Consider the following 25,785-nt stretch of genomic DNA (forward strand, 5'->3'; position numbering starts at 1 on the left):
GCAATGAGCTCTGTTTTAAACAATCCCAATTGCCCGAACTTTGCTGATAATTCTAGCGTTAGAACCTTTGCCGTCTGCCTGGCACTACTTGAAATCCATGACTCACAAACGCCGGGGCGTGGAATCACAGCAGTAAAAAAACAGGTGAAAACTTGTTCTTAGTTGTGTTCTGCAGGCGCATACAACTCCCGTCATTCCCCGTGTAAATATCAACAAATAAACAGAGGCACCGCATTTCAGATTCTGTTGCGCACCGTTCGCAACGGCGCTTGGTTTTTGTAGTTTCCACGTGGAGGACTGCCAGCGTGTTCAAGTTTGCTGGGGAGGTGCTAAAACTACACTTCCCACAAAGACGCGGAGGCGGACTCCGGTCGGCCTACGTCAATGCTTCAGCCAGCCAATGACCGCTCCGGGCGGCGGTGAGGCAAGCGCTGTCAGGAGCCAAAGTGGTTTTTTTTTTTCTTTTTTTTTTTTTTTCCGCCGAAGCCGAGCGGGCGCTGCTAGCGGAGGCGCCATATTGGAAGGGACAAAACTCCGGCGACAGCGAGTGACACAAATAAACCCTTGGACCCCCTCGCTCCCCCACCTCTGAGGGCCGCGATGTTGTACCTAGAGGACTATCTGGAAAGTGAGTGGGCGGCACTGGCGGGCCCGACTTGGGGACCTGCGGGCGGGCGAGGGCGGGAGTGGACGGGCTGGCGGGATGGCGGGAGGGAGGGGGAGGCGGGGGATGTTTCTTTCTCACGGTAACTGGCAGCCTCGCTGTGGGCTGCCGGCTCCCTCGACCCCCCCCCGACGCACGCACGCACGCACGCACGCACGTAGCGACGTATGCGCGTACTTTCGCCTTTGGCCCCGCCCCTCTGACGGACTCTCCCATTGACAGTGATTGAGCAGCTACCAATGGACCTGCGGGACCGCTTCACCGAGATGCGCGAGATGGACCTGCAGGTGCAGAGTAAGTCGGCGCGTTTGCCCTTGTTCGCTGCGCGCGTTCAGTGCCAGACTTACTTGCCATCGACACCAGCGACTCTGCTCTTTGGCTCTCCTCCGGCTCACTCGCTAGTACAGAAGGAGTTGTCCAAAAGAACCGGCAATGCCAAATCTTGCCTCTTCTGTCTCCCACGCTAATTTTCTCCTGGCTTTTACAAGAGAAGGTGGCATTAGAGCACGTGTGCTCCTTTCTCGAATTTGTGACTGTGCAATAAAAGTTTCTATACCTTCGTTGAGAATGTAGATATGTTTTAGTGCACGTCGGCATACATGTTGCGAAGATTTTGACTTGAGACTTCATGTATAGAACATAGATTTCAGCATTTATATTTTTGTTGAAGTTCATGCTAATCAAAATTCAAGAGCGGACAACACATAGAAGCACAGGTTATATGTAGTTCTTTTAGAGACCCTGGTGAACTTGGAATGTCGCATTTGAAAAGTTACACATTAAAGGATACATTCTGAACTGTCAACAATATGGTAGTTTCTCAGTCAAAATAAGAAAGTAAATAAAATTTCACTGTAAAGCTTCTTGTCTGCTGTAACAAAAATTTTGACTTTTCTTCTTTCAGTTATAGCTTGGTAGTCCGGAGACGTGTTCCCCAAAATAACCTTGCTCTTTCATAGAACAGTATTTAATTTATTTGATCTTTTTTTTCTGTGAAGTTTCTTTAAAGAGTTTATGATTCAGAGAGGGTAAAGAATAAATACCTTTGGAGATAACAAGGTAAATACTTAGAGCAAAATTTCGAAACAAGAAAACAGTGCTGAGTACCAAATGTATGTCCATCATGCTCTGAAAGAACCTCACACACCTTCCCCCTTTGTGAAATGAATATAATATAGCTGTTCCAACTATCTTGTAGAGATACTATATTAAAAATTTTTAATGTGAAATATACGATACATAATTAAAATGTATAATCAAGTGTACTTTGTTGGCTTTGTGTCACTCCTTTTGTTTGGAGAAATGTAAGTACTCCTTAATTGTTTGAATAATATTAATGGCTGGCCTTCATGGGGTGTATCTGCAGATGTTTCTTGATCCCATGTGTACCAGCTATGTTTGGAGTATACATAGAATTAGGATTGAGATAAGTTTCTTGTGCTGACAGGTTTTCTTCTTAGAAGAGTAGGGGTGGGGGAAGATCTGGGATTTGGGATATGATAGGGAAGAAAGGAGTATCATGGAAAGCGATCAGAAAACAACATTCCAGAGTGCGGGAGTCTTGAGGTAGCTAAGAACCTGCCCCCCTGCCCCTGCTTCTCTGCCCCACCATGCCACACACTTCCATATCCAGTGTTCGTGAATATTCTTTTGTTAGCCTCCTGTCGGTTTTATGTGGTGCATAATACAAGGTGATACATCATGGAAATCACCTGTTCAGTGGATTGCAGTGTGGAAGTCTGAATTGTGTGTTGTTTCTCCAGCTTGCTCACGAAATTCATTTTAACTTTAATGTAGTTGAAATGCTAAATATTTGCTCAAGTAGTGTTTTCTACAGGATTGAACGTAGATTTTATCATCAGACAGATCTGAGTTCATTTTAGGGCTTTACTAACTTATTCATTGGCTTTGACCACATTGCCACTTCTGAGGGATTTTTATTGTCTTGCGGATTAAAAGAAATACAGATAAATTAGAAAGTTTAGTACCTGATACAAAGTGGGCAAATAAAGGGAAGTTGTTATTTTATGCTTTCATTGCAAATGTTAAGTCCTCTAGCAATTTGGACTTGATAATGTAAGTTAGAGGTTTTTTTAAACTTGCATTTTTTACAATAATTAGAATTATCTAAAGTGAATAGGTATTATGGATTAACAAAAGATATCTCTTTGTCAAATAAGTTAGGAAATGCACTATTATGCACTGCAGATCTCCAAAACAGTATACTAGAACAGTTTTCCTCAATTTACATAGCAACAAAATCCCTTTTATTTATTTTTCCTTTTTTAGCAGACATAGAATTGAAATGACTATTCTTAGCACACACTTCAGGAAAAACTTATCTAGAACAAATAATAATGTGCGTTAAGTGAATAAATGATTGTACCTACCACGTTCAGTCATGATATGAGATGATGGGGTGCTTAATGGTATATAGCAAGAAGTTGAAACCTTTTTATCACATTTTCTTATTGAAATAAATGAGAGGATTATCAAGTGTTGATTTCAATAACAAATCGTGTTTCAGCATATTTGGCTGACTTTATACTGTTAGTTTTTGACCCCAAGCCTATACTATTCAACAGCTATGGTATAGAATCTATCTACATTGTTGACTACTTTGACTATTAGAAAAAGTTTAGAAGTAACAACAAAAATAAATTGTCAGTAGGGAAAATTGTAGCTTTTTTTTTTAGTAAGGTAATTAAGGCACCATATATTTACATTATTAAAACATGACATATTTAAGTTACAGACCAAGTAAAACAGCGTATGTGCTCAGATATTTTTTTTCTTTCTTCACATCAAAGCATGTATATTCAGTGTATGAGTTTGGTCATCTAAGTATGAAATGTTATGTCCTAGATGCAATGGATCAGCTAGAACAAAGAGTCAGTGAATTCTTCATGAATGCAAAGAAAAATAAACCGGAGTGGAGAGAAGAGCAAATGGCATCCATTAAAAAGGTATGTTCAACACTCTGGATGATTTATCTGTGAATTTTTGAGACCCTCTGAGGAAGCTATTTTAAAATTAAATAGTTTGGGGCATATCAAAATGAGGGAAAGTTATCAATAGCTCTTTAGAATTTAAACGTGACTTATAAAATTAAAAATGATGTATTAAATGTTAGAGCTTCAGGTATAGGAATTTATTTTATATATAAATTTGTTTGTTTATTTTTGGCTGTGATGGGTCTTCATTGCTGCGCGCGGGCTTTCTCTAGTTGCGGCGAGCCGGGGCTACTCTTCGTTGCGGTGTGTGGGCTTCTCATTGCAGTGGCTTCTCTCGTTGTGGAGCACGGGCTCTTGGCACACGGGCTTCAGCAGTTGTGGCTTGCGGGCTCTAGAGCACAGGCTCAGTATTTGTGGCACAGGGGCCCAGTTGCTCCGCAGCATGTGGGATCTTCCCGGACCAGGGTTCGAACCCGTGTCCTCCACACCACTGCGCCACCAAGGAAGTCCAGGAATTTTTAATCATTGAAGCATCTTGGTAATTTAGAAAATTATTTCAATAATTAGTGACTCATTAGAGAGTCACAAAACCATTTAAAAAGTACATTTTTTCTTTTAATTTGTTTTGTTGTAGTTACAGGTAATTAAAGTTGCCTTGTATTTAAATGTGTATTGTCTTCCAATTTGGGCCACATACTGGGGTGAAAATTAGCAACGTTGAAGCATATTTTATATATTGCTAGGTACCTGGGTTGATGGAATCATAGAAGAACAGAATCCTAAGAATTGAAAAGATCTTTAAAAAATATTTAGTTTAAAACTCTTAATTTGTACATCAGTTGGTCCTAGAAATACAGAATTCTTTGAGTTTTTGTTAGTTTTATAGTACTCAGAGCTCTCTTCCAGTTTAGAATGGATATCAGCTCTCCCCTCAAGGTTTGCTTTAAAGGTGTGATTTAGTTTATTTGGGGATACGGTGGAAAAACTACTCACAAGCCCTCAGTTTGGTCATGACTGTGCCATTTGACTGTGTGACATGGGACAGGTCCTTTAATACCTCTGAGTAATAATGGCTCCCTTACCCCCAACCTTCATAGAATTGTTCAAGAATCAACTGAGAAAGAAATTTGAAAACTAGTTGTGTTGTTTATTTTACCACATGGGGGGAATGTTATTTCTGTTAGGAGCAAAAACTTCAGAATCTTTTATAGAATTAGTCCTGACTTGGAGGATATCTGGAGGCCCAGGTGTGTGTGAGTATAGACTTCACATATATGCATCCTAAAGTCATTCATCATGCCTTTATCCTATTAGGTTTTTGAGGTAGCACGGCTTGGATATACCCTAAAAGTCTGATACTTAATGGAACTTCATAGAATTTTTAAAAAATAATTTGCTTTATACAGGGGAGAAATCTAAAGTATTGGTTGATTATATGAATTGATACCTAGCTTAAAATGAGAATTATAGAACAGTTGGAAACAATGGACATGCAGGTCAGAATCCTTTCAATAGTTGCTTTTATAACAAGTTTTAAAAATGGTTAGCATAAATACTCTTTACAAATTAGATAAGTCTTACATCTTAAATAACATTTATTTTTGAAGAAAAAGAACTATTCATTGGCTCACATAACTTGTACTAGTATAGAGGCTAGACTTGGATGATATTTATTTTTTATTTATATCTTTTCTAGGAATTCTGAACATCTTCCTTTAATCCTTGGCTGTTGTCTAAAATTTCTAATCTTACCCCGTTCCCACCCTATCCCTAACTGGATTTTTATTGCTAATGTGTAATGACTGACAGTGATAACAAGCTATGATAATGAAAAATGCAGTTATATGTCCTGCATACACATATTTTTAAATTATTAATTTATTCTTGAAACACGAATGTTTTTATTCAGGATTACTATAAAGCTTTGGAGGATGCAGACGAGAAGGTACAGTTGGCAAACCAGATATATGACTTGGTAAGTAAAGTTAATGTGCATGCTATGCTGTATTTGAATTATGGATTATGTTTTAAATGGTGTTGGCTTATATGTAATAGGAAGAACAGACTAAACTGAATTATTGCTCTCTTGATCCCATTTAATTTCAGAGTTCAGTGTCTACTTTGGTTTCTTTGTGGAAGAGAGCCAGAGAGTCCACAGTCAGTAGTAGGTCAAGAACCTTATATTTTAGCCAAATCTACGTTGCTGTAAGATTGTAGCTGATGTTAGACTTTTTTTGTTTTTTTAACAAAAATGGGTGTTTATTATACTAATCCTTATCTTCTTAAGGGAGTGTGCTTACTTGCCTGATAAATCATCTTGAGATTGTTTCTGTGACAAAATACACGTAAGAGTACTATGTTGATAGTTCTTGGTAGTCTGATTAAAATGAAGAAGAGACTTATTTCAATCTGTGTTAATGGATAGCACTCAGCTGTCTATTAAGTGACGTCAGTAGATAGCACTCAGCAACTGGCACAGGTGGCAAAACTGGGAAACATGATTAAATGAACTTTAAAAACAGGGTTTTTTACAGTAGCAGCAGCACTTCTTAAAGATTGAAATCACCAAGAAGACAGATATATGCAATATTTCTCAAATTGGTATAATTATGGGTTTTTTTTAATGTAACGCATCTTCTCCCAAAGTATATACTTTAGGAAATACTCATTTCTGATTCTTTCTCAAAGCAAGTTAAAGCTGAAGACAAATGCTCACTTTTGATTAACTTTAGCATATGGATTCATATCTTATTTTTGTAGTCTTGTGTGGATACAGTTTTATTACTGAACAGATACATGTTAATATAAATGTCATTGGTGTGCATGACACAGATAAAAGGTACATATCCCATTTGGTATACATTGTGAATGCTATACTAAACTAGAAAGCATTTGTCATGTAAAACCACAGAAAATGCTTAATTGTTTTTACATAGTGAAAATATTTTAATGGATATAAAGACCTAGACTCTTTTGCTCATACAGTTAGTCTGAAAACAGTTTCATTAAAGATACTGACTAAAGGAGGGTAGAGTGGGCTGGTGGCTTGATTTACTGTGGAACGAAAACCAAAAAATATTCTAAATTGTTTTGGTCTTGAATTAGGTCTATAAACATAGAGAAAGACATTTATGTTTGAATCCAGGACTAATTTGTTTAAAACATTCTTTCTCATATGTAGTGACTAGGTGTCAATCTTTATTTAGAAACTGCCTGCTTTTTAAATCATATAGCTCTTTGGTTCCAATCTTTTGTTTATATTTTATTTTACTACTTTTTACACCTTTATTAAAAGTACTTCATGCATTTAGAAAAAAATATGTATAACAAATATATGCTTTTTAAATGTGTGTGTGTATCCATCTCTTGTTTACAAACCACACTCTTCATCCACTGTGTACTTGGTGTAATGGAGTTTTATGTGGGTACAATGGAGGAATGAAGAGTAAATGCTATAAATGCTCCTGTCCTCAAGGCGTCTGTTAACTAGTTGGGAAGACATGCCCACAGAGACATGCCCATAAGTAAAGTGGAGAGCCTGTATAGAAACATGTTAACAAATAAAGATTAATACAGTTGGGTATTAAGAGGATCTGGTAAAAGACTGACCTAAGTCAAGCAGAGTTACTGTTGATTTCTTGGAGGGTATGAGATGAGTTTTGAACAGAATTTATTCAGAGCCTCGGGGGCCTGGATTCAGGTATTGTATTGAGGGGAAAGCATTTCACTCAGAGGTAATGGATAAACAGAATGAAAATAAAAATTAGTAACTTCTTTGAGGGAGATAGGTTATTTAGGCTAGAGATTGAAGGAATAACAGGTGATGTATTAAATTTAATACAATGTAATGAATGTAATAAAAAGCAAGGACCCATAATGGATTCTTGCAGACGTGAGTTCAGCTACTTCACTGACAGTAAGACTTTGCAAAAGTTATTTAATCCTGGAACCTCAGTTTCCTTATCTGTAAAATAGCAGTATTAATTTGTGCCTTAAAGGAAGATTTGAATCAATCTCTCTCTCTCTCTTTTTCGACAGAGATATAGAGACAAATATAGATACATCTGTATACATATGTCTATATCTGTCTCTGTATATCTCTTATCTATATCTGCGCGCGCGTGCGCGCGCACACACACACACACACACACACACACACACACAGTGCTCGTAGCTTGGCAGATAGTAGGCACTCGCTCTTTAAAAAAACTCACTTCATCTCATTTCTCTATCAAGTTTTCTACTTTCCTGAAGCCACTGCTTCCCTTTCAGCTCTGCCAAGTTAAACCTGTTTTTTTTTTTCCATAGTCCCCCATTATTTATTTCTAAGACTGCCTTTTGTCTTTTCTCTACTCTTTCCTATCTCTGTCCCTTTCTTTCCCTCCCCTTTTCTTTTTGTTACTCCCCCCTTCTTCCTTTTTAAAGACTCCATTGCTATTCCAGGTGACCACGATATCCTTAATATAAAATCCATTCTTCTTGAGACTTTATGTTAATTTATTATCTTCCCGCCTTTGTGGCCTTTCTCAGTCTCCTTGGGTATCACTCAGAGCGGTTGCTGTTCTGAAGGGTTCTGTCTTTGACCTGCATTGTTTCTTACTCTGTTCAGTGGTTCGCATGTAAAGGTAGTTTTCTTCTCATCTTCAGCCCCAACTCCAGAGGCTGATGAGACCAAATGCCACACGGTAAAGCACTGTTGTGATGCCAGTTTTACCCCCTCCCCGCCACACTCACCACCCAAGCCGAGAAACATTTCTCCATTACTTTTCCATGTGTGTGCTCAGTTTTAGCAATTATGCAATAATTATTCTTCAAGCTCAAACTTCTCCTCTGAGTCTGTTCTTATCTGAGAATTCCTAGGCCCTGGAACTCATTGTATTAAGACTTAAGTCTTCTTGTTTTACTTCTTTCACTAGCATCACTTCTCATGAATAAATAATTGTTAAAATGTTAAAATCAATTATGCACCGTCATTAAATTCCTATAACATTTAACAGGTGAGAGCTTAGAAGGCCCTGTGCTTCAGAGGTGAATAGATAGGATATAGTGTAAGCGTAAAAATACAGTAATTTTTATTTATAGATCCTTTACCCAGTAAACAATGGTACTTGTATTTATACAGTTCTACCTAGTGGGGGAGTATAACTTTCACTCATACAGCAAATATTTATAGATCTCCAACTATGCGTGGTAACTGGTGCTGGATGGGCAGTAATGATACAGACAGGCAATGAATATAGGCAAACTAGATTATTGGAGATTTTGGTAAGTGCTGTGAAGGAAATAAACATTGTGGAAAGAGGGGGAAAGAGTGAGTCACTGGGGGAGGCTTTAAGAGTCTACTAGTCAGGATGAGTGTAGTCTAAGGAGGTGACACCTGAGGCAGTACTTGGAAAGCGAGAAAGAGCACAGCCATGTGACAGGCTTAAGGAAGAACATTTCAGGCAGGTGATGGACCAAGTGCAGTGTCTGAGGTGCAGTGTCTGAGTCTCCTTGGGTAGACTGACAGGTTGCACCAGGAAAGAGGCCAGTGTGCTTGGTGTGTTGTGGGAAAGAAGAGGGTGTGAGCGGGGCAGGCAGAGGCCGGCACGCGCAGGCCTAAAAGCCGATGAAGCAGTGTTTTTAGTCTACGAGCAGGGGGAGGCCAGTGTAAGATTTTAAACAGAGGAGTGGGACACACCTTAGAGGACATTGTATGTATGGCTTTGCTTAAACATTATATTATTATGGAAATGTCAAGTAAGCAGGTATTATTGTTACAGGTTTTGAGATACAGCAATTGAGTATATAATTGTGTTTGATTTTGCCCCTCAATGTTTTCTATAGCACAATATTTAATTGTATTATTTTTCATTAAAATATTTTATTTACTTTTAAAATCAATAGTAAGCTTTCTATTCCTGTGACCAGCACTGTACTGACTACCTCATTTATTAAGGAAAAAAATCAGACTGCATAAATATCCACAAATGAAGAAATTTGTGGAACTAGGGGTTCACTGGAACGAACCGACGCTTTATTTAAGAGGGTTTAGTGAAATTTGACTAACAGACTAAAAAAAATCTATCTTATTAAAATAATTTCCTTCCAGAATCCTGATGTTCATAGGCTTTAAACACTTTTTTGTGTTCCTCAGTCAGATGTCACTGTCATAAGGCCACATTAGATTACAATACCTAGTAAAGGTGATTTATATATACGCTGATAAAGCTTGAGCTCTTGGTTAATGCTTGAATGGTTTTAGCAGCCTCTTACAGCGCTAAATACCCTTGAACTTGCTTCTTTTTTATATCCTGGTTTATTCCTGAGATGATTATATTTCAGGCCCACATTTTACCTATAAATTTGAGAATTCCTCATCCGATACTCTAAATAAGGAAATATATTATGTGAGCTTGACCTTTTGATTTGTTTCCTATCCTTATTGTCTTTTAGGAGAATGATTAGATGTAGTTTATGTGCTAAGGCCTTAAGTATTTGATTCACCCTAAAGATGGATCAGATTTTCATCTAGTTTAAATTTAATTCAGGATATGAAGAATCATTTTCATGACTTACCATCAGAGAAATGATTTGCCATCATGTTTCCTTTTTATTCCCCAGTTTACCCTCCTGATTCCCTATTACTAGATCTTTTCATGGATGGAAATTTCTCTCTTATTGCCATGGATTTCCACTTAGAACCTTGTAGACTGAGTGCTCATTGTGAAAGGGCAAACTTGACATCTAACTTTTAGAATTTGACAGTGTTGGAAGCCATAAAATCATGGAAAAACTTTTAAAAAGCTTTATTCAGTTCAGTTTGAGTCCATCAAGTGATACATTTTAAAATTTGAATATTGGAAAACTGGGAGAGACAAAAGAGAAAGAATAAAGGATTACAGCTCTATGCAAAAATAATTAAAGGGTCAGGATTTTTTGTTTGTTTCATGCAGAGGGGCCAAGGGTGACTTAAATATTTTATGATCATGAATATATTAACAAATAATGTTGACAGAATTTCCTTTGTCTCTGTAAAGGTCAGAAAAAGGACACTAAATTTAAAGAAGTTATGATTTGGGGTTGTAGGATATGATTTAGGGTTGTAGAATAAGGACCTTTTGTGACTAGCATTTATTGACATTAAGTGGGGAGCAGATCAATAATTAGACTCTGTGGTCAGCCTTGTGTTAGAAATCTGTGGTTAATGGAAAATCTCTCGATTGGATCAGTACCCTCTTTACCACTATAAATCAGTCTTACAGGGTCAGGTGTTTGTAGAGCGGTACGGTAACTTGGGTTCTTGCTTCACCTGATATCTGGGGGGCCATTATGGAGCTCAGCTAGGATAGGTGCTTTACCCATTCAGAATCATGTAGGTAGAGGGAATGCACTTAATAATAGGTTTCAGATACGTTCAGTGCAGCTCTTGCTATTGCTGTTTAATACTGTTTAAGTATCCTGGTGCTTTATAGCTTAAGTTAAATCTTGTGGTCAACTTCTTTCCAACTCCTAATTTGATTTAGTACGGCAGTGGTGAATCGAATAAAAAGAATTCTCATTGTTTGATAATTGCTTATAATATTAATCAGTTCGTAATCTTTTTTACCTACCAGTGGGAATGATTGAAAGCTCCCTTACAAAACTCCCCACCACAATGTGGTTAAGGCTTTTCTGTATCTGTTTATTTTAATTGTGAATTCAGTTTTTCGAGTTATTAACTCTTTGGGTTCCACTGCTTTTTCTGAACTATCTGATATTGGGAATTCCATCATTATTTCCATGTTTTCAGGTATAATAAACATTATTAGTGCTATCTTAAAAGATAATTAAGCAATTCTTAAATTCAGGGGTGGAATGAGTTAGGGAGGTATGTATGGTTTCTTCATCTCACCTCGATCCCCCCCCCCCCGCCCGCAACCGAGATTCTAACACTTCCTCTCTATACTGTCTGCCCCTATGACAGGTCACACCAGACTTTGTTTTTCTCTGAGAATTCTGTTTGTCTTCTTGTCTCTATACACTCTTTAGTTCTTTAATTATCACTCCTTTCCACCTGTTTGAAAACAATCCATTCTTTACTATCTAACTCGTTTATAATTCCTTTGTCTACAATAGCCCAATATTATATTTTTTCTTTATGTGCTACTTCTCACCCTTTCTCGCTGTTTTTTATTTGTTACATCTAGGAGATTTTTATTTGTTTGTTTATACCTTTACTGTGTTAAAAATCTTACATAAATCTTGATTTGTCAGCTAAATTTTAATTCCTATGAAGGCAGGGATTCTCTCATTCTTCAGGTATTCTCTGTTTACCCAGTGCCAAGCACACGATAGGAACTCAATATTTATTAGTAGTATAGTTGTAGATAAGAAAGGCGGTGGAGTATTTTCATTGCATTAAGTAGACTTGGAATTTAGATATGAGTATTTTTTCTGATTTCCCTTGAGATTAAATTTTGACAATGTAGAGATATTCTTGAATAACAGGTCTGTGTTCACACTTTATTATTGGAAGGGAGTTTCCATTAAAAAGGATGCTCAGTTACCTGCAGGTTCTTTGAATAGTAGCATGTGTCTATAATACGTGACCCTATAGAATTTTAAATATTGTAATTACAACTTCTACCAAGCTCTGAAAAATTATGTGTGAAGATGGAAGGAAAATTGGGCCTTGAATTATTGAAAAATCATAAACCAGCATCCCAATGATTACTGTTAATATACAAAATACAAATAATAAGACAATATTCTTATTTTTTTTCAATTTGAATTCTATTACTTTGAGTTAAAAAATTGGCTTCTGCATGCGGAAGTTCAGAGGGCAATGTTAGGTATAAACAGTGAAGCACAATCTATTACAGATAGATCAGAGTTAAGTCTCATTTTTATAATGCACTAGTTATTGAATTTGGGCATGTTGCTTAACCCTTCTGAGCTTTAGTTTCTTCACTTATGAAATCGAGACAGTAATAACCTATCTCAAAAGATTAGAGCAAGGACTAGAAAACATAAACCTTCCAATGCACCAAACACATTAGTGGCATCTAACACCCACAAGTTGTCTTTTGCTACTCTTCTTCCCCACTCCCTCATTTAGATACACATTATTTAATCGAAAGTCTTATTTAAATTTTTTGCCCTCTGGTGTATCATAGCATTTTGACATTTGTGAGGAAGTTACTCTTAAATATAACAGTGATTAAGAGGGAAACTAGAGTTTGAAAAAGAAAGATGTTGACAATAATGTGACATGAATATTTTTCAAGACTTGGTGTTTTTTGGTTTCACTTCAAAGTAGTAAATTTGAATAAGTATTGAAAAAATTTAATATTAAGCTTTAAAAATACATTGACTTGTTGCTAGTTTGAGGTGTCATAAAATTTTCTGAAATCAGTCCAAAGATGTCTAGGTAAATGAGAAAATACAATTTTGCCACCTTAACCAAGGGCAACAGTATTACAATAAAACTCTTTTTTTTTTTTTTTGTGGTACACGGGCCTCTTACTGCCGTGGCCTCTCCCGCCGCGGAGCACAGGCTCTGGACGCGCAGGCCCAGCGGCCATGGCTCACGGGCCCAGCCGCTCCGTGGCACGTGGAATCCTCCCGGACCGGGGCACGAACCCGCGTCACTTGCATCGGCAGGCGGACTCCCAACCACTGCGCCACCAGGGAAGCCCACAATAAAACCCTTTTGACCAAGCTCTTTGTGGAATGGCATTTTCTGGCTAAAAACCCTTTTGTTTCAACTCTTTACATAAATGTTTACAAGTATAATGGTCCACTCTCCTGCCTTAGAGAAATGTATGTATAGAATATAGGAGCCTCTTTGTTTGTAGACTGAGGATCTTTCATTCCTTACTGTGACAGTTATTATGGTCTGGCAGTGTGGATGGCCTTGTTATAAGTAGGAGATTAGGCTAAAAGTAATTGTAGGGCATACTAAGAACTGTTACCAACCCTCCTGTACCACCCACCGCCCATCTTTGCTTTACTTTTCATATCCTACTTCTTCCAAACATTTTCTAACAAATTGCGATTCTGGTTTCTTAAAACTTAAAATTTATTCAAGGAAACTTCGGAGATACTTAGCCTAGCACCCTCATGTTATAGATTAAAAACCTGCAGTGTAGGTTAATTGACTTGCTCAAGGATACAAAGCAGATGCGCTAAAAGAAATAAAGATTTAGGTTTCCTCATTAAACTGACACTTTAATAGTGTCCCAAATTGTGGTGGTTATCTTTGATCTTCTTTGAAACAGGTAGATCGACACTTGAGAAAGCTGGATCAGGAACTGGCTAAGTTTAAAATGGAGCTGGAAGCTGATAATGCTGGAATTACAGAAATATTAGAGAGGCGTAAGTAAACTTTACAGTTTTGCATCAATGTTGGACAGTACATGTGCACATCATTGAGGAGACACATGTCCCGCAGAGGCTTCTCAGGTGCTGCTCCTTGGTGGACGGTGGCACCTGGTTGGGATAGCTTGGTCCCCAGCAGTTGGACTGTTTGGGTCACGGATACTTGGAGAGATAATATATCATCCACTCACTCTGTATGAAAATAACATATTAAGTCATTCCATTTTTTAACATGGATATATGCTAGTAAGATGAGTGGTAGGAACAAAGATTTAAAGGAATACAACCATCTAGAAACAAGTCAGCCATCTGGCATTACGTGTTTTGACTTTGCCCTGCCAGTTTATGCACTTAAGTGTTGAGGAAGGTTGTTATTTTTTCTTCTTAAGGACTGCCTTAAAGCTTTCCCTCAGCTGTGTTACTAAGAAAGATTTTAATGAGTTCTTCAACACTTCCTCTTTTTCTCAAGAAGTCTTTCCTAAACTTTCTCTTATCAGCAAGAAACCATTTTAATATTTCTCTGCAAGACTCGACTTGATCTCCTGCTATAATTTACTCTTATCACTTCCAGGGTTTAACTCAGGAGACTTCCCCAAAATGGAGACATGAGCTCTGATTCTTTAACTAATTTAGCTCTTCCAGCCTAAATAGATAACGTCCATAAAATCAGATAGTGCTATGCTAAGCCCAGAGTAGGCACTCACTAAATGTTAGTTGAATCAAGTCAGTATTATGGCTGATTTCTAGTAGAATTTAATTAAAGGATTCAAGCATCTCTTTTCTTGGTGCATTTCAACAGCAAGAAATAGGTACAGCAACATGTGCCTATTTCTACACACAGATGAAAGGTTTCTTTAGAGTGTTAGGTTACATATATCTCTGTTTATATACTCACTAGATGTCAACTAGGGCAGCAACCACACATGAATCCATCTTGGTACCCATAGTTGCATGTTTGTATTCAGAAATAGATCCATCATTTTAGATGATCATCTTATTTATTTGTGATACTTTTATTCCAGGGGGACCCTATCTGAAGATAATAAGTATTTTGAGGCAAAATAAAATATTTTATTTTATTTTTTTGAAATGCTGATGGTAGCTGTGAGTAGCAATAAGCCATGCCTATTCAGTACTGCAGGAAGGTTAATGAAGCATCCTCTGTAAGGACGCAGACATATGAAAGTAAATTAGATCAAGTTATAAAAATTGCTCCACCCTGTGCCCTGCCATAATTTCATCTCAAGGGATCAAGATAAACCCAGGAAATTTCATTAAAAGTATTTTAAAGCTTGGCGGTAGAGATTCCATGCATCACTTTTCACAAACAAAATCCCTAACTTCTTTTAGGAAGTCTTTACTATCGCATGTCATTTTAATGATCAGAGGATTTTCTTTCATATAGTAATGTCCCATTGCCTAATACTTTAGACTCTCCCATTAAAAGGTCTTCAGCTCAGTAACTCTAGGTTGAGTTTTTCAGATCAGTAATGGAGTTACAATACCCATTCATCCACTTATGTTGTACCAAATGTCGTGAATTCCCTAACTCAGACATTAGCGTGCTTTGACCCATTTTGTACTTAAGGTGAATATTGAAAAAGAGGTTACTTATTGTTTAGAAAGAGGATCAGATTGGCTCAGGGTAAAATTGGCAGTGGTGACCCTCTAATGTGTTTGGCTAAAATGATACAGGCATAGGCATCAGAGCTTGCCAGTTCTTTGCTGGTTAAGGGTACAGAATGCCTGTATTTGATTGATGTGTAAAGAAGTTCTGTGGCGATATCATGTGGTATATCTCTATGCCTCTCTTCTTTTTTTTTTAGGATCTCTGGAATTAGATACTCCTTCACAGCCAGTGAACAATCACCATGCTCACTCACATACTCCAGTGGAAAGTAAGTTTGATTTAGGACAGCTAAAATTTTAAAGACAATTAAAAATTCATTATATTATCTATGTATTCTCTTTCACTAGCTTTACACAACCAATTGAGAAACGAATATCCTCCCCTTTTATTTTGTGAGATGTATTTTTTTTCATTGCAATTACTGGCAGATTTATCTTCTTTATTTGGGAAGAGCATATTTGATTTGGGAACAGGTAGTCTGTTTTCCCTGGAATTCATTGCGGAAGAACATGTGGTACTAGTAGCAGTGTATACTGACTACATACAGATACCTGATTCTCTCCAGGGAGTGTTAGAACTAAGCCAAACAGTAAACTACTTGATTGTGGGCTCTTTGTCTTTTTTATCCTTGCTTTTCAATTTTTTAGCTTACTGTTGACTTATAATAAAGTCTCAAATGGTTGGTGAGTTAGTGAGTAAATGAATGGTTAGTCAGATGCTAGCTGGCTAGATGACCGTATCGGTGCCTTTTTTTGACAGAGCAATTTGATATGAAAGAAAGATTGATTGAAAATTATTTTAAATTGTAGTTAATGTTTTGAAAACAAAATTCTCCTCATGTTATATGTGAAACCATGGTGTATCATGGGTTGTCTTCACTACTTTCCTATTAAAGTTTTTTAAATGTCCAAGCAGTCTGCTCTTACTAAAACAGGTGACACAGAGAGTTCTGTTTGTCCTGTCTTCTCAGAAAACATAATGTTCTGTATTCCATGAGGAACTCAGATCATAACTGTATCAGTTTATAACCAGATGGAGTACAATATTATGCCTTGTCTATAGTTCTCTAAAGTTTAAAAAAATTGAATTTTTTATTTATATTCAGAAAGGAAATATAATCCAACTTCTCACCATACGACAACAGATCATATACCTGAAAAGAAGTTTAAATCTGAAGCTCTTTTATCTACCCTAACATCAGATGCCTCTAAGGAAAATACGCTAGGTAAGTTTATTATCTTAAATATGATTGTTTTCTTTTTTTGTTTGCGTTAAACTAAAGGGAAATGACAGCAATTAAGATTAATTATACAGATTCTTTACCTGGTTAAAGTATACGATAGGAAGAAAGAAGTAAAAATGTGACATGAAAATTTTAAATTTAGTGATTATATCTGTGCTGAGAACTAATATATTTTAAGCTCACTAACTTTATGTTCTCTCTAACCATTTTTATTGCTTCTTTAATTCTATACAGGTTGTCGAAATAATAATTCTACAGCTTCTTCTAACAATGCTTACAATGTGAATTCCTCCCAGCCTCTGGCATCCTATAATATTGGCTCCTTGTCTTCAGGAACTGGTGCAGGGGCAATTACCATGGCAGCAGCTCAAGCAGTTCAAGCTACAGCTCAGGTAAAAAGGAAAAAGGTTTGGAAACAATGTTAAATTTTGTCTAGATCCTTGGCAAACTCAAATAGAAACAACTAGATAGGAACAAAAAGAGTTTTCTTGCATTGTAAAGTTTCATTTTTAAATCATAGTTTTATGATATCTGACATTTTATTTAATGAAATGAATATGCAGAAATTCCCTGATTGATAATGAAAAGTAAAAAATAGATTCATACAACCTCATGCAGATCCCTTCTCATAGTAGTTGCTCATGACACCCATATTCTTGACTGTAAGCCACAGCACCTGCTAGGACTATACTTTATTCTTTCTACCAGTTCCAGGGCTTTCTCTATAGCCTCAGAACGTAGGTTGCCTTGAGTTTGTTCACTTCTGTACTGGTTATCTGTATTCCTTAAGATACCCATCCTGTAGTTACTTCATAACTAGGTAAAAACTGATCTTAAATCTTTACATAAAATAGCTTAAATTACAATGATGAAAATAATGGTTTAAACAAAATAATATTGGATAAGCCAAAATAATGCTGTAACTAGTAAGACTTGAAAAAGAAAATATACATACTTGTATTTATTAATACTACCAATGAATGTCTTTCTAAGATGAAAGAGGGACGAAGAACATCAAGTTTAAAAGCCAGTTATGAAGCATTTAAGAATAATGACTTTCAGCTGGGAAAAGAGTTTTCCATGCCCAGGGAAGCAGCTGGCTATTCATCATCTTCAGCGCTCATGACTACATTGACACAGAACGCCAGCTCATCCGCAGCAGATTCACGGAGCGGGAGAAAGAGCAAGTAGGTTTTATTGCTACAGTAGCCTGTACCTTTACTAAGTATGCAGACTACCTGGCATCCAGCTGGGCTTCCATATATTAAACAAAGGCAGCATGATATGATGGGTCAGGGTGAACTTTGGGGAGGTGGGAAGACATGACATTTCCTTCACACTGACTTACTTTGAAAGGGATGAAGTCTTTAAAAAGTGCTAAGAGACCGTAATTTTTCTAGAGTCTTAAATTGGGTTTATTAATAAATGACTTCTTTTTACTTTCTTTTGTTCATTAAGATAAACCATTTTATGAAACTTTTTCTGCTTATAACACCTTATTTTTTCATGTGTTTCCTGGAAATTTTTTTAAATAAGATTCTTCATTTTGATTAAGAGCAAGTTGTCTTAATTCTTGGTATTACATCCCCAAAATTGAAATTATGAAAATATCCCTAGATTTTGTAGATGAGACTCTTAAGATGATTATATAAAAACCGAACAGCATTTGGCACCATCTTTCCAAAGTACCTGCATATGTTAGGTATTCATACATAGTGAAAGTTCAAATGCTCAGTCAAAAGAATTGTATCATAATTTTATCATAATTTATTCTTTAAATGTATTTTCTGCAAGTAAATGTTGTATTTTCTGGGTTCCTGTACTTTCTGTGACTAAATCTCTAAAAGAATGATCAATGTAGAATTACCACAAAAGTGCTAAATATCTTAAAAATTCATTAACGACCCAAACTTTTTATAACTGCCGATGATAAATTTTTGCATTTTTAAAATTTATTAGCATACGGATAATGGTAAATTTCTTGTGAATTTTAACACTTTTTGTTTCCTGTCCTACACAGGTAAGTATTCACATGTCAGTTGATGGTCATGATTATTTTCATCAAATGCTTCTGTGTATTTGTATTTTAGATTTTGATGAAGAGTATTCAGTTTGCTTAAAAATACAAAGAATGTCTGTAAGGTAGCCATAACTAATACTAATTCTTAAAAGTATTACCTACAATTTAAATCAATGGTAAGTAGTAACTGATTAAAAATTTATTCTAAAAACTTTGAAATATTTTGAAAGAATTTCCTTTAAATATATTTGCTCTCCAGAAAACAAAAATCTCAGATAAAAATAAACTGTTATGAAAAATGTTTTATTGCTCTAAACAGTTGTGCTTTTAAATCTGTTTATCAGATTATTTGAGTGTTAAATATTAATTTATACATTTAATGTTATTTCATATCATACCACTTACTTAGAAGTTATTTTCAGGTAACTTCTTATGGATGCTGAGCAAATAAAACTGATACTGTTTTTCTCAGAAACAACAACAAGTCTTCAAGCCAGCAGTCATCATCTTCCTCCTCCTCTTCTTCCTTATCATCATGTTCTTCGTCATCAACCGTTGTACAAGAAATCTCTCAACAGACAACAGTTGTACCAGAATCTGATTCGAACAGTCAGGTTGATTGGACTTATGACCCAAATGAACCACGATACTGCATTTGTAATCAGGTAAAAATCTGACGTAGGTCTATAAAAGCATAATCTGAATAAATTAGGAAAAAGAGCTACTCCATTTTTATAGAGTTCTTTTTACTCCAGTTAAAAATACCTTTGCTTCTTTAATATATTTTTCTCCTGCTTCTTATAAAAATGACGTGTTTGCTGTAAATACAAATAGTATAAAGAAACATATAAGTCATCCATAATCTCAGCCCTCAGATATAACCTATAATTAAACATTTCGATGTACTACTACTATGTACCCCACATGGATGTTGTCTTAGCCTGCTCAGGCTGCCATAATAAAATACAACAGACTGGGCGGCTTAAACAACAGAAATTTGTTTTCTCACAGTTTTGGAGGCTGGCTAGTCCAAAATTAAGGTGCTGGCCAATTGTGTTCCTGGTGAGGGCTCTCTTCCTGGCTTGCAGACGGCCCCCTTCTTGCTGAGTCCTCACATGGTGAAGAAAGAGAGCTTTGGTATCTCTTCCTTTCGTATAAGGACACCAACTTGATTGAATTAGGACTCCACCCTTACAGCCTCATTTAACCTTTATCCTCTCCTCACAGGCAGTCACATTGGGGGTTAAGACTTTAACACATGAATTTTGGGAAGGGACACAAGCATTCAGTTCATAATACATATGTACACAGATACACACATAGGTGTATGTGTATTTGAATTTGACAGTTGGAATCATGGTATGTCCTTTTATGTAACTGGCTTTTTTCACTAAATCATGTGTACTGAACATGATTTTTCTTGTCATTTTTTTCTTCTCACAGTTATCTGTTATACTCTGTACTGTAACTTCTTTGTCAATATTTAGCTATAAATTATTTTAGTGGTTTTATTTTTTAAAAATTACAAATAACATTATGGTAGGCATTTTTTATGTAATCCATTTCATACATCTAATTTCTAGGACAGTCCTTTAGAATTAAAATTAAGTTATAAATATTTGATACCAACTACCAAATTATCTTCTAAAATTTATTACCAAAATTAATAAATTGATGAATATGCCTGTTTCCTAAACCCTGTCCAGCACTGTGTTTTATTCTCTCTTAAAAACCATGTACCAATTTTGATAGTTTTGAATCACACAGTTGTTTCAATTTACCTTAGTAGTAAGATTGGATTTTTTTGGCCATGTTGATTTCTTCTTTTATGTGTTGGCTGATTTTTTCTATCATTTTTGTCACATATAAATATTTTGCTTGGTTTAGTTTTTTAATTCTAAAATTCCAATTTTATGTAGTAATGACTGTCAGCCTTTTTCTTTATGAATTCAGCCATGGATTACATCCTTAGGAAGGCCTCTTCCCCTTTACCCCTTATAAATGTGTCTTGATTTTTAAATGTTTTCATCTGTTGATATGCTTTAATTTCTTCACATTTAAATCTTTAATCTGTCTGCAGTATATTGTGTTTAACAGTGTGAGTTGCCAGTCTGATTTTTAAGAATATGCCATTTAAGAGTTTGCTAGTTCTGCTGTCACCTGATAAACATTTTTTAACGTTAATGATTAAGAATATCCTATAAATATCCTGGCAGTAGAGGTAGATTACCTACAAAAGAACAAAATCAGATTCACCCTAGATTTCCCCTCTATAACACTAAAAACTAGAAGTTGATGAAATATGTCTGTAGAGCTTTGAGGGAGAGATCTAAGTGCCCCCCCCCGGCCCCTACCCCGCACCCCCACAAATTGTTACCCAGAGAAGTTGTTCATCATGTGCATAGAACCACAAACAGGTATTTTCACTCATGCAAAGAATCAGGAAGTGTGCCATCTAGTAAAATAAACTCTATCTGAAAATGTATTCAGTTCATTGAGAACTTAAATGAATTCAGGAATTAGGAAGTCGTGCTGTAAAGTGCTAGTGAAGAACAGCAAAAAGAAAAATGAGAAAGGACATATAATAAATAGATAATAAGTTCAGAAGTTTCAATGAAATGGGCTATTGACTGCAAAAATATAAATGACCTAACCTGACCCAAGAAAAAGTAAAAAAAAAACTTAAGTATGTAAATAATCAAGAAAGAAACTTAAAATCTTTATAAAAGGAACCACCCAAAAAGTTGGCTCCTTTGTTGAGGTAGTCTACAGAACAAATTCTTGCAGACTTTCAAAGAGTACATAATTTCTGTGTATCTCCCCCTACATCCCAGTCCCAAAAAAACCTTCCAGAAAAAAAAACTGTAAACTGTGTAAAACTATATGCCCTGTTTCTTAATGCAGTTGTATATTCAGTGTATTTCCATTTTCTTAACAGTATCATAGGTGCTTCTTATATAGTCATAACAAAAATATTTAATTTTCTTTTAACTAGGTATCCTATGGTGAGATGGTGGGCTGCGATAACCAAGATGTGAGTATTAAATTTTTCTATTTAGGAATGAAAAACTCACAGATTATTATTGCTAGAATGTATACTTTTTTGTTTACTGTGTCTCTCAGTATAAGAAAACAGGTTTGAAGTTATGTTAATTATAATAATGCTAGAGTATTCCTCCCCCAAATAGGATAGTATGCCTTAATGTATTCCCTATTTTAACTTTTTTAAAGCTAATTTTACAGTTTTATGTGCAGATTATACTTCTCAAAAGGTGCTACGTTGTATGAAAATTAGAAACACCCTCCTCCCCTTTTGCCAAAGAGTGCTGTGTTTGCTAGAATTCAGTTCACTTATCACAGTGAAGAATTGGAACTTTAGAACAGTACATTCTTTCAGGAAGCATGGTGCTAAGGTGAAGGCTCTAACGGGGGTTATTTTCCTCCTATTAGTGTAGTATTTCCTAAGGTACTCTGCTAGTGTCAGCTGATAAGAGCCACTTCTGATACTAAAAAATAAAGAAGGTTTGAAAGAAAAGAATTCCTATTTATTTTCTTTGAAGCTTAATTTGGGTTAGAGATATGTTTTGAATGCTGAGAATATTTTTGTCTAGTAATTTCCACTCCCTCCTTAACTGTCACACAGCTCAGCCCCCTCTTGTCCATGTTTTCCTCCAGACGGGTAACTGAACCCTGAATTCTAAAGAGGACTAATCAGTAATGTCAAGATCCTAAGGTTAATAATAGGAGTTTTAAATTTTTAAAACAATTTGAAAATTGATCAGGGTTGGCTCATGAAAATGTGTGCTTTCCTGACCTGCCAGGTTCCCAACAACACGTTCACATAGAGAAAGACTTTCCTTCCACTCCCTGTGCAGAACCACTGTGGGCTGTTTGTGATTATTGCAAAACCATTTCAAGAAGACCATTGTAAACTGTCTTCTGGGCGCTTAGTGCAAATGAGGGATGAGAGTTCTGTGAATAGTTCTGTCATACTCTCTCTGATCCCTCTCATTCCCAGTTGTGCTCTTCTAAGTGCTAAGATTTTCTGTGAAAGGGTAGAACCACTTAGTATATTGCACAGTGGAACTCCTTTTCTCTGCATATCTAGGAATAGATACACCAGAAAGGAAACCCAGGGCAATCCTTTATGTCTTAATTACAAGTAGCTTGTTCTACTTTATGAGGAAATGAATAAGGCTGAATATTAAATAAAATCTTTAAAATACATTTACCGCCTATGTGAGAGACCCATCTCACTTCTTCTTGTCCTTGTGAGTTGGTATCAATGTACTCTCCAGCTTAACGGAAATTAGTGAATTTGTGTTCATTATTTAAGATTATGGGAGTAGATTACATGAACCTCAGGGTTAACAAAGATGCACAATTTTCTGTGTCTCCATTTCCTCATCTCTGAAACTAACCAGTTGGACTAAATGAACAACAAATCAGCTCCTAGATGTCAACGTTCTGTTTCCATGGCTCTAATTATTAATATTTAGTCTGCTGGGCATATTTTAACATACTTCCTAATCTTTTACTAAGAACTATTTCTTTGCATTTTTGCTTTCTAGTGCCCTATAGAATGGTTCCATTATGGATGTGTTGGATTGACAGAAGCACCAAAAGGAAAATGGTACTGTCCACAGTGCACTGCTGCCATGAAAAGAAGAGGCAGTCGGCACAAATAAGGGTGGTCGTTTCATTTGAGAAAGAAAAAAACTCCAACATTTTATATAGGACTTTAAAAAAAGGAAAAAAAGAGAGAGAAGAGACAATGCATTTCCAGGCAACCACTTAAAGGATTTACATAGACAATCCTATAAGATCTTGAACTTGAATTTTATGGGTTGTATTTTAATAATGTAAGTAAATTATTTATGCACTCCTGGTGTGCTCTGAATATTATTCCAGTCAGCCTTGGATTATTTCAGTGGCCAACATATGCAGACGTTTGTACTCCTCAACCATTTTCTCCAAGTAATGGGCATTCTATGATTTAGACTTCAAAGAATTCCAACGATGAAGATTTTAAGAAAAGGATTTTATATTCAACAGGTATGTTCTGCTGCATGTACTGTACTCCAGAGCTGTTACGTAACACTGTATATAAATGGTTGCAAAACAAAAAAAAAGTCAGTGCTTCTAAAAAGAATTTAAGATAATGGTTTTTTAAATGCCTTTATAATAAGCTTTGTTTCTTTGTGAAACTAAATTCAGCGGGCTGAAGGAAATGGTTCATGTGATAAAGTGGGCTGGTGTCCTCTAGAGTACCTGGGTACATAAACAGAAATTCCTGTAGGTAAAAACTAATCTGTGCCATTAGTCTTTATATGTTTCTGCATCCAGATAGAGTGCAGTTCATGAGGGTGGGAGGGGGAGGGGCTGAGGGGAAAGGGTGTTTAAGTGATACATTTTTATACCAAATGTGTTTATTTTTTTGTGCAAGTAATCCTTAAGATTGGAATTGTATTAGGTGTTAAAATAAAGTTTTTAAAAAATTACTTGTATTTATACTTCACACTTAATAATGAAAATTTCTTAATTCCAACTAACTTCCGATGTTCATAATCTAAAAAGGACAGAGACCCAGGACACAGAATGCTGCGTAATCTGTTATTTCTTTAATAATGCTTGGAATTTGTGATATGAAAATAAGGGAAAGACGTTTTTAATGCAAATTTGAAAGGCAAATGTATTTTTCTAGAACATCTCCCTGACTTTTCCTTCAGTCTAAGGGACATGAAAGAAGTCTAACTACAGCAGATAAAATGAAAATAATGATTGTAGTTGTTTTGACTTGTGGCAGTGTGGCCAGCGTAAGTAAAGAGAACCCTTGGATTGGAGCTTAAAATTCAGTTCTCTTTTTGATTCTACCACATGTTGGTATGACAGTTAATTCACATCTTTAGTCACTCTGGGCCTTATTAAACCAGGGTGACACTGGCTTCAGGATGTCTATAAAGCACTCCTAAGGTTTTGTTCTATAGGTGCTATTTAAATTATAAATTTTGCGTAGTGGAAGTTTTATTTAAGGTATAATATCGAGTCTGGTCGATAGAAAAATCCTTAAAACGTTAGAAATACTTATTATGTTGTATTTCTTTTATATTGAAAGTTACTGGGCCCATCAGATTTCTGCTTTAATCAAAACCACTTATGAGCCTCTTAGAACTTACACAGAAAACTATGAAATCTATGCAATGCTACCCAAAGGGTATGGATTAGATAGGGGATTTCAGAGGTCTCTTTCCAGCTTCTAGATTCCATAATTCTGAGCTGCTGCAGTCTGATTTTATAACTGGACAGCCCATAAGACTAAGTTAGGTTCATTTGTGGGTACTCATGATTTCGTGATACTCAGTATTTTCATGGAGATTTTATAAACCTTTAAAAAATAATATATAATGTAGTATTCAGTTAACTTATTAGCATGTTGCCTGGAGATGCTCAGTGGTATTGTTTAATCTGTATATAATGACTTTTCCAAACTCATTTGTTTTATAGGAATTGGTCAAAGGGAAAAAGCCTTATGTACAGCCTTATTTTAAGAGAAAGTTCCTTGTCAGAGTCAGGAACATCCCTATTTCCAGCTGCTATAGCCCCTTTCAATGTGTGAGTTCCACTACTTAACTAAATCACTCAGAAAAACATTTCGACAAATTTTAAGCTCAGACATTTAATATTTTATGAAGTGTGTATAAAGAAGTAAACCAAAATTTTGTGCAGTTACTTAGTAATGGGTAGAACCTGTTCATATCTGAGATCTATACAATGGGCCAAACATGGAACTACCTCATCAAAAACAAAAAAAAAAATGTGGCCAGCGATTAATATTCTTTGTGACATTTACATCAAGGAGTATATGAGCATTTTTGGTATTATAATATACACATTCAAAATCTTTGTTGTACAAAACTTGTGTAAGAGTTGGTG

The 25,785-nt window shown here is 36.0% G+C and overlaps 1 protein-coding gene across 3 annotated transcripts; it reads left to right on the plus strand.

The window, feature by feature from the left end:
- Positions 1-411: 411 nt before the first annotated feature.
- ING3 (inhibitor of growth family member 3) lies at positions 412-24,234 on the plus strand. Of its 3 annotated transcripts, none has more exons than XM_060020791.1 (12): positions 429-628; positions 887-958; positions 3,530-3,630; positions 5,528-5,593; positions 13,860-13,956; positions 15,786-15,857; positions 16,695-16,814; positions 17,067-17,224; positions 17,826-18,019; positions 19,325-19,517; positions 21,848-21,886; positions 23,424-24,234. In XM_060020791.1, the coding sequence occupies exons 1-12, from the start codon at positions 601-603 to the stop codon at positions 23,538-23,540; spliced, it is 1,257 nt and encodes a 418-aa protein (XP_059876774.1). In that variant the 5' UTR covers positions 429-600; the 3' UTR covers positions 23,541-24,234. The 3 variants fall into 3 exon arrangements, 2 of the variants coding, with proteins under 2 accessions (XP_059876774.1, XP_059876775.1); XM_060020792.1 differs by having other exon boundaries at positions 17,166-17,224; XR_009520667.1 differs by lacking the exons at positions 13,860-13,956; positions 17,067-17,224; positions 17,826-18,019; ... (1 more) ...; positions 21,848-21,886; positions 23,424-24,234 and having other exon boundaries at positions 412-628.
- Positions 24,235-25,785: the final 1,551 nt, after the last annotated feature.

Source organism: Delphinus delphis, chromosome 9, assembly GCF_949987515.2.
Source record: "Delphinus delphis chromosome 9, mDelDel1.2, whole genome shotgun sequence".
NCBI lineage: Eukaryota > Metazoa > Chordata > Mammalia > Artiodactyla > Delphinidae > Delphinus > Delphinus delphis.

Coding starts and splice junctions, on each gene's coding strand:
- ING3 (XM_060020791.1), top strand. CDS start 601: ATGTTGTACCTAGAGGACTATCTGGAAA. Junction 13,957..15,785: donor TACAGAAATATTAGAGAGGC/GTAAGTAAACTT, acceptor TTTTTTTTTTAG/GATCTCTGGAATTAGATACT. Junction 15,858..16,694: donor CTCACATACTCCAGTGGAAA/GTAAGTTTGATT, acceptor ATTTATATTCAG/AAAGGAAATATAATCCAACT.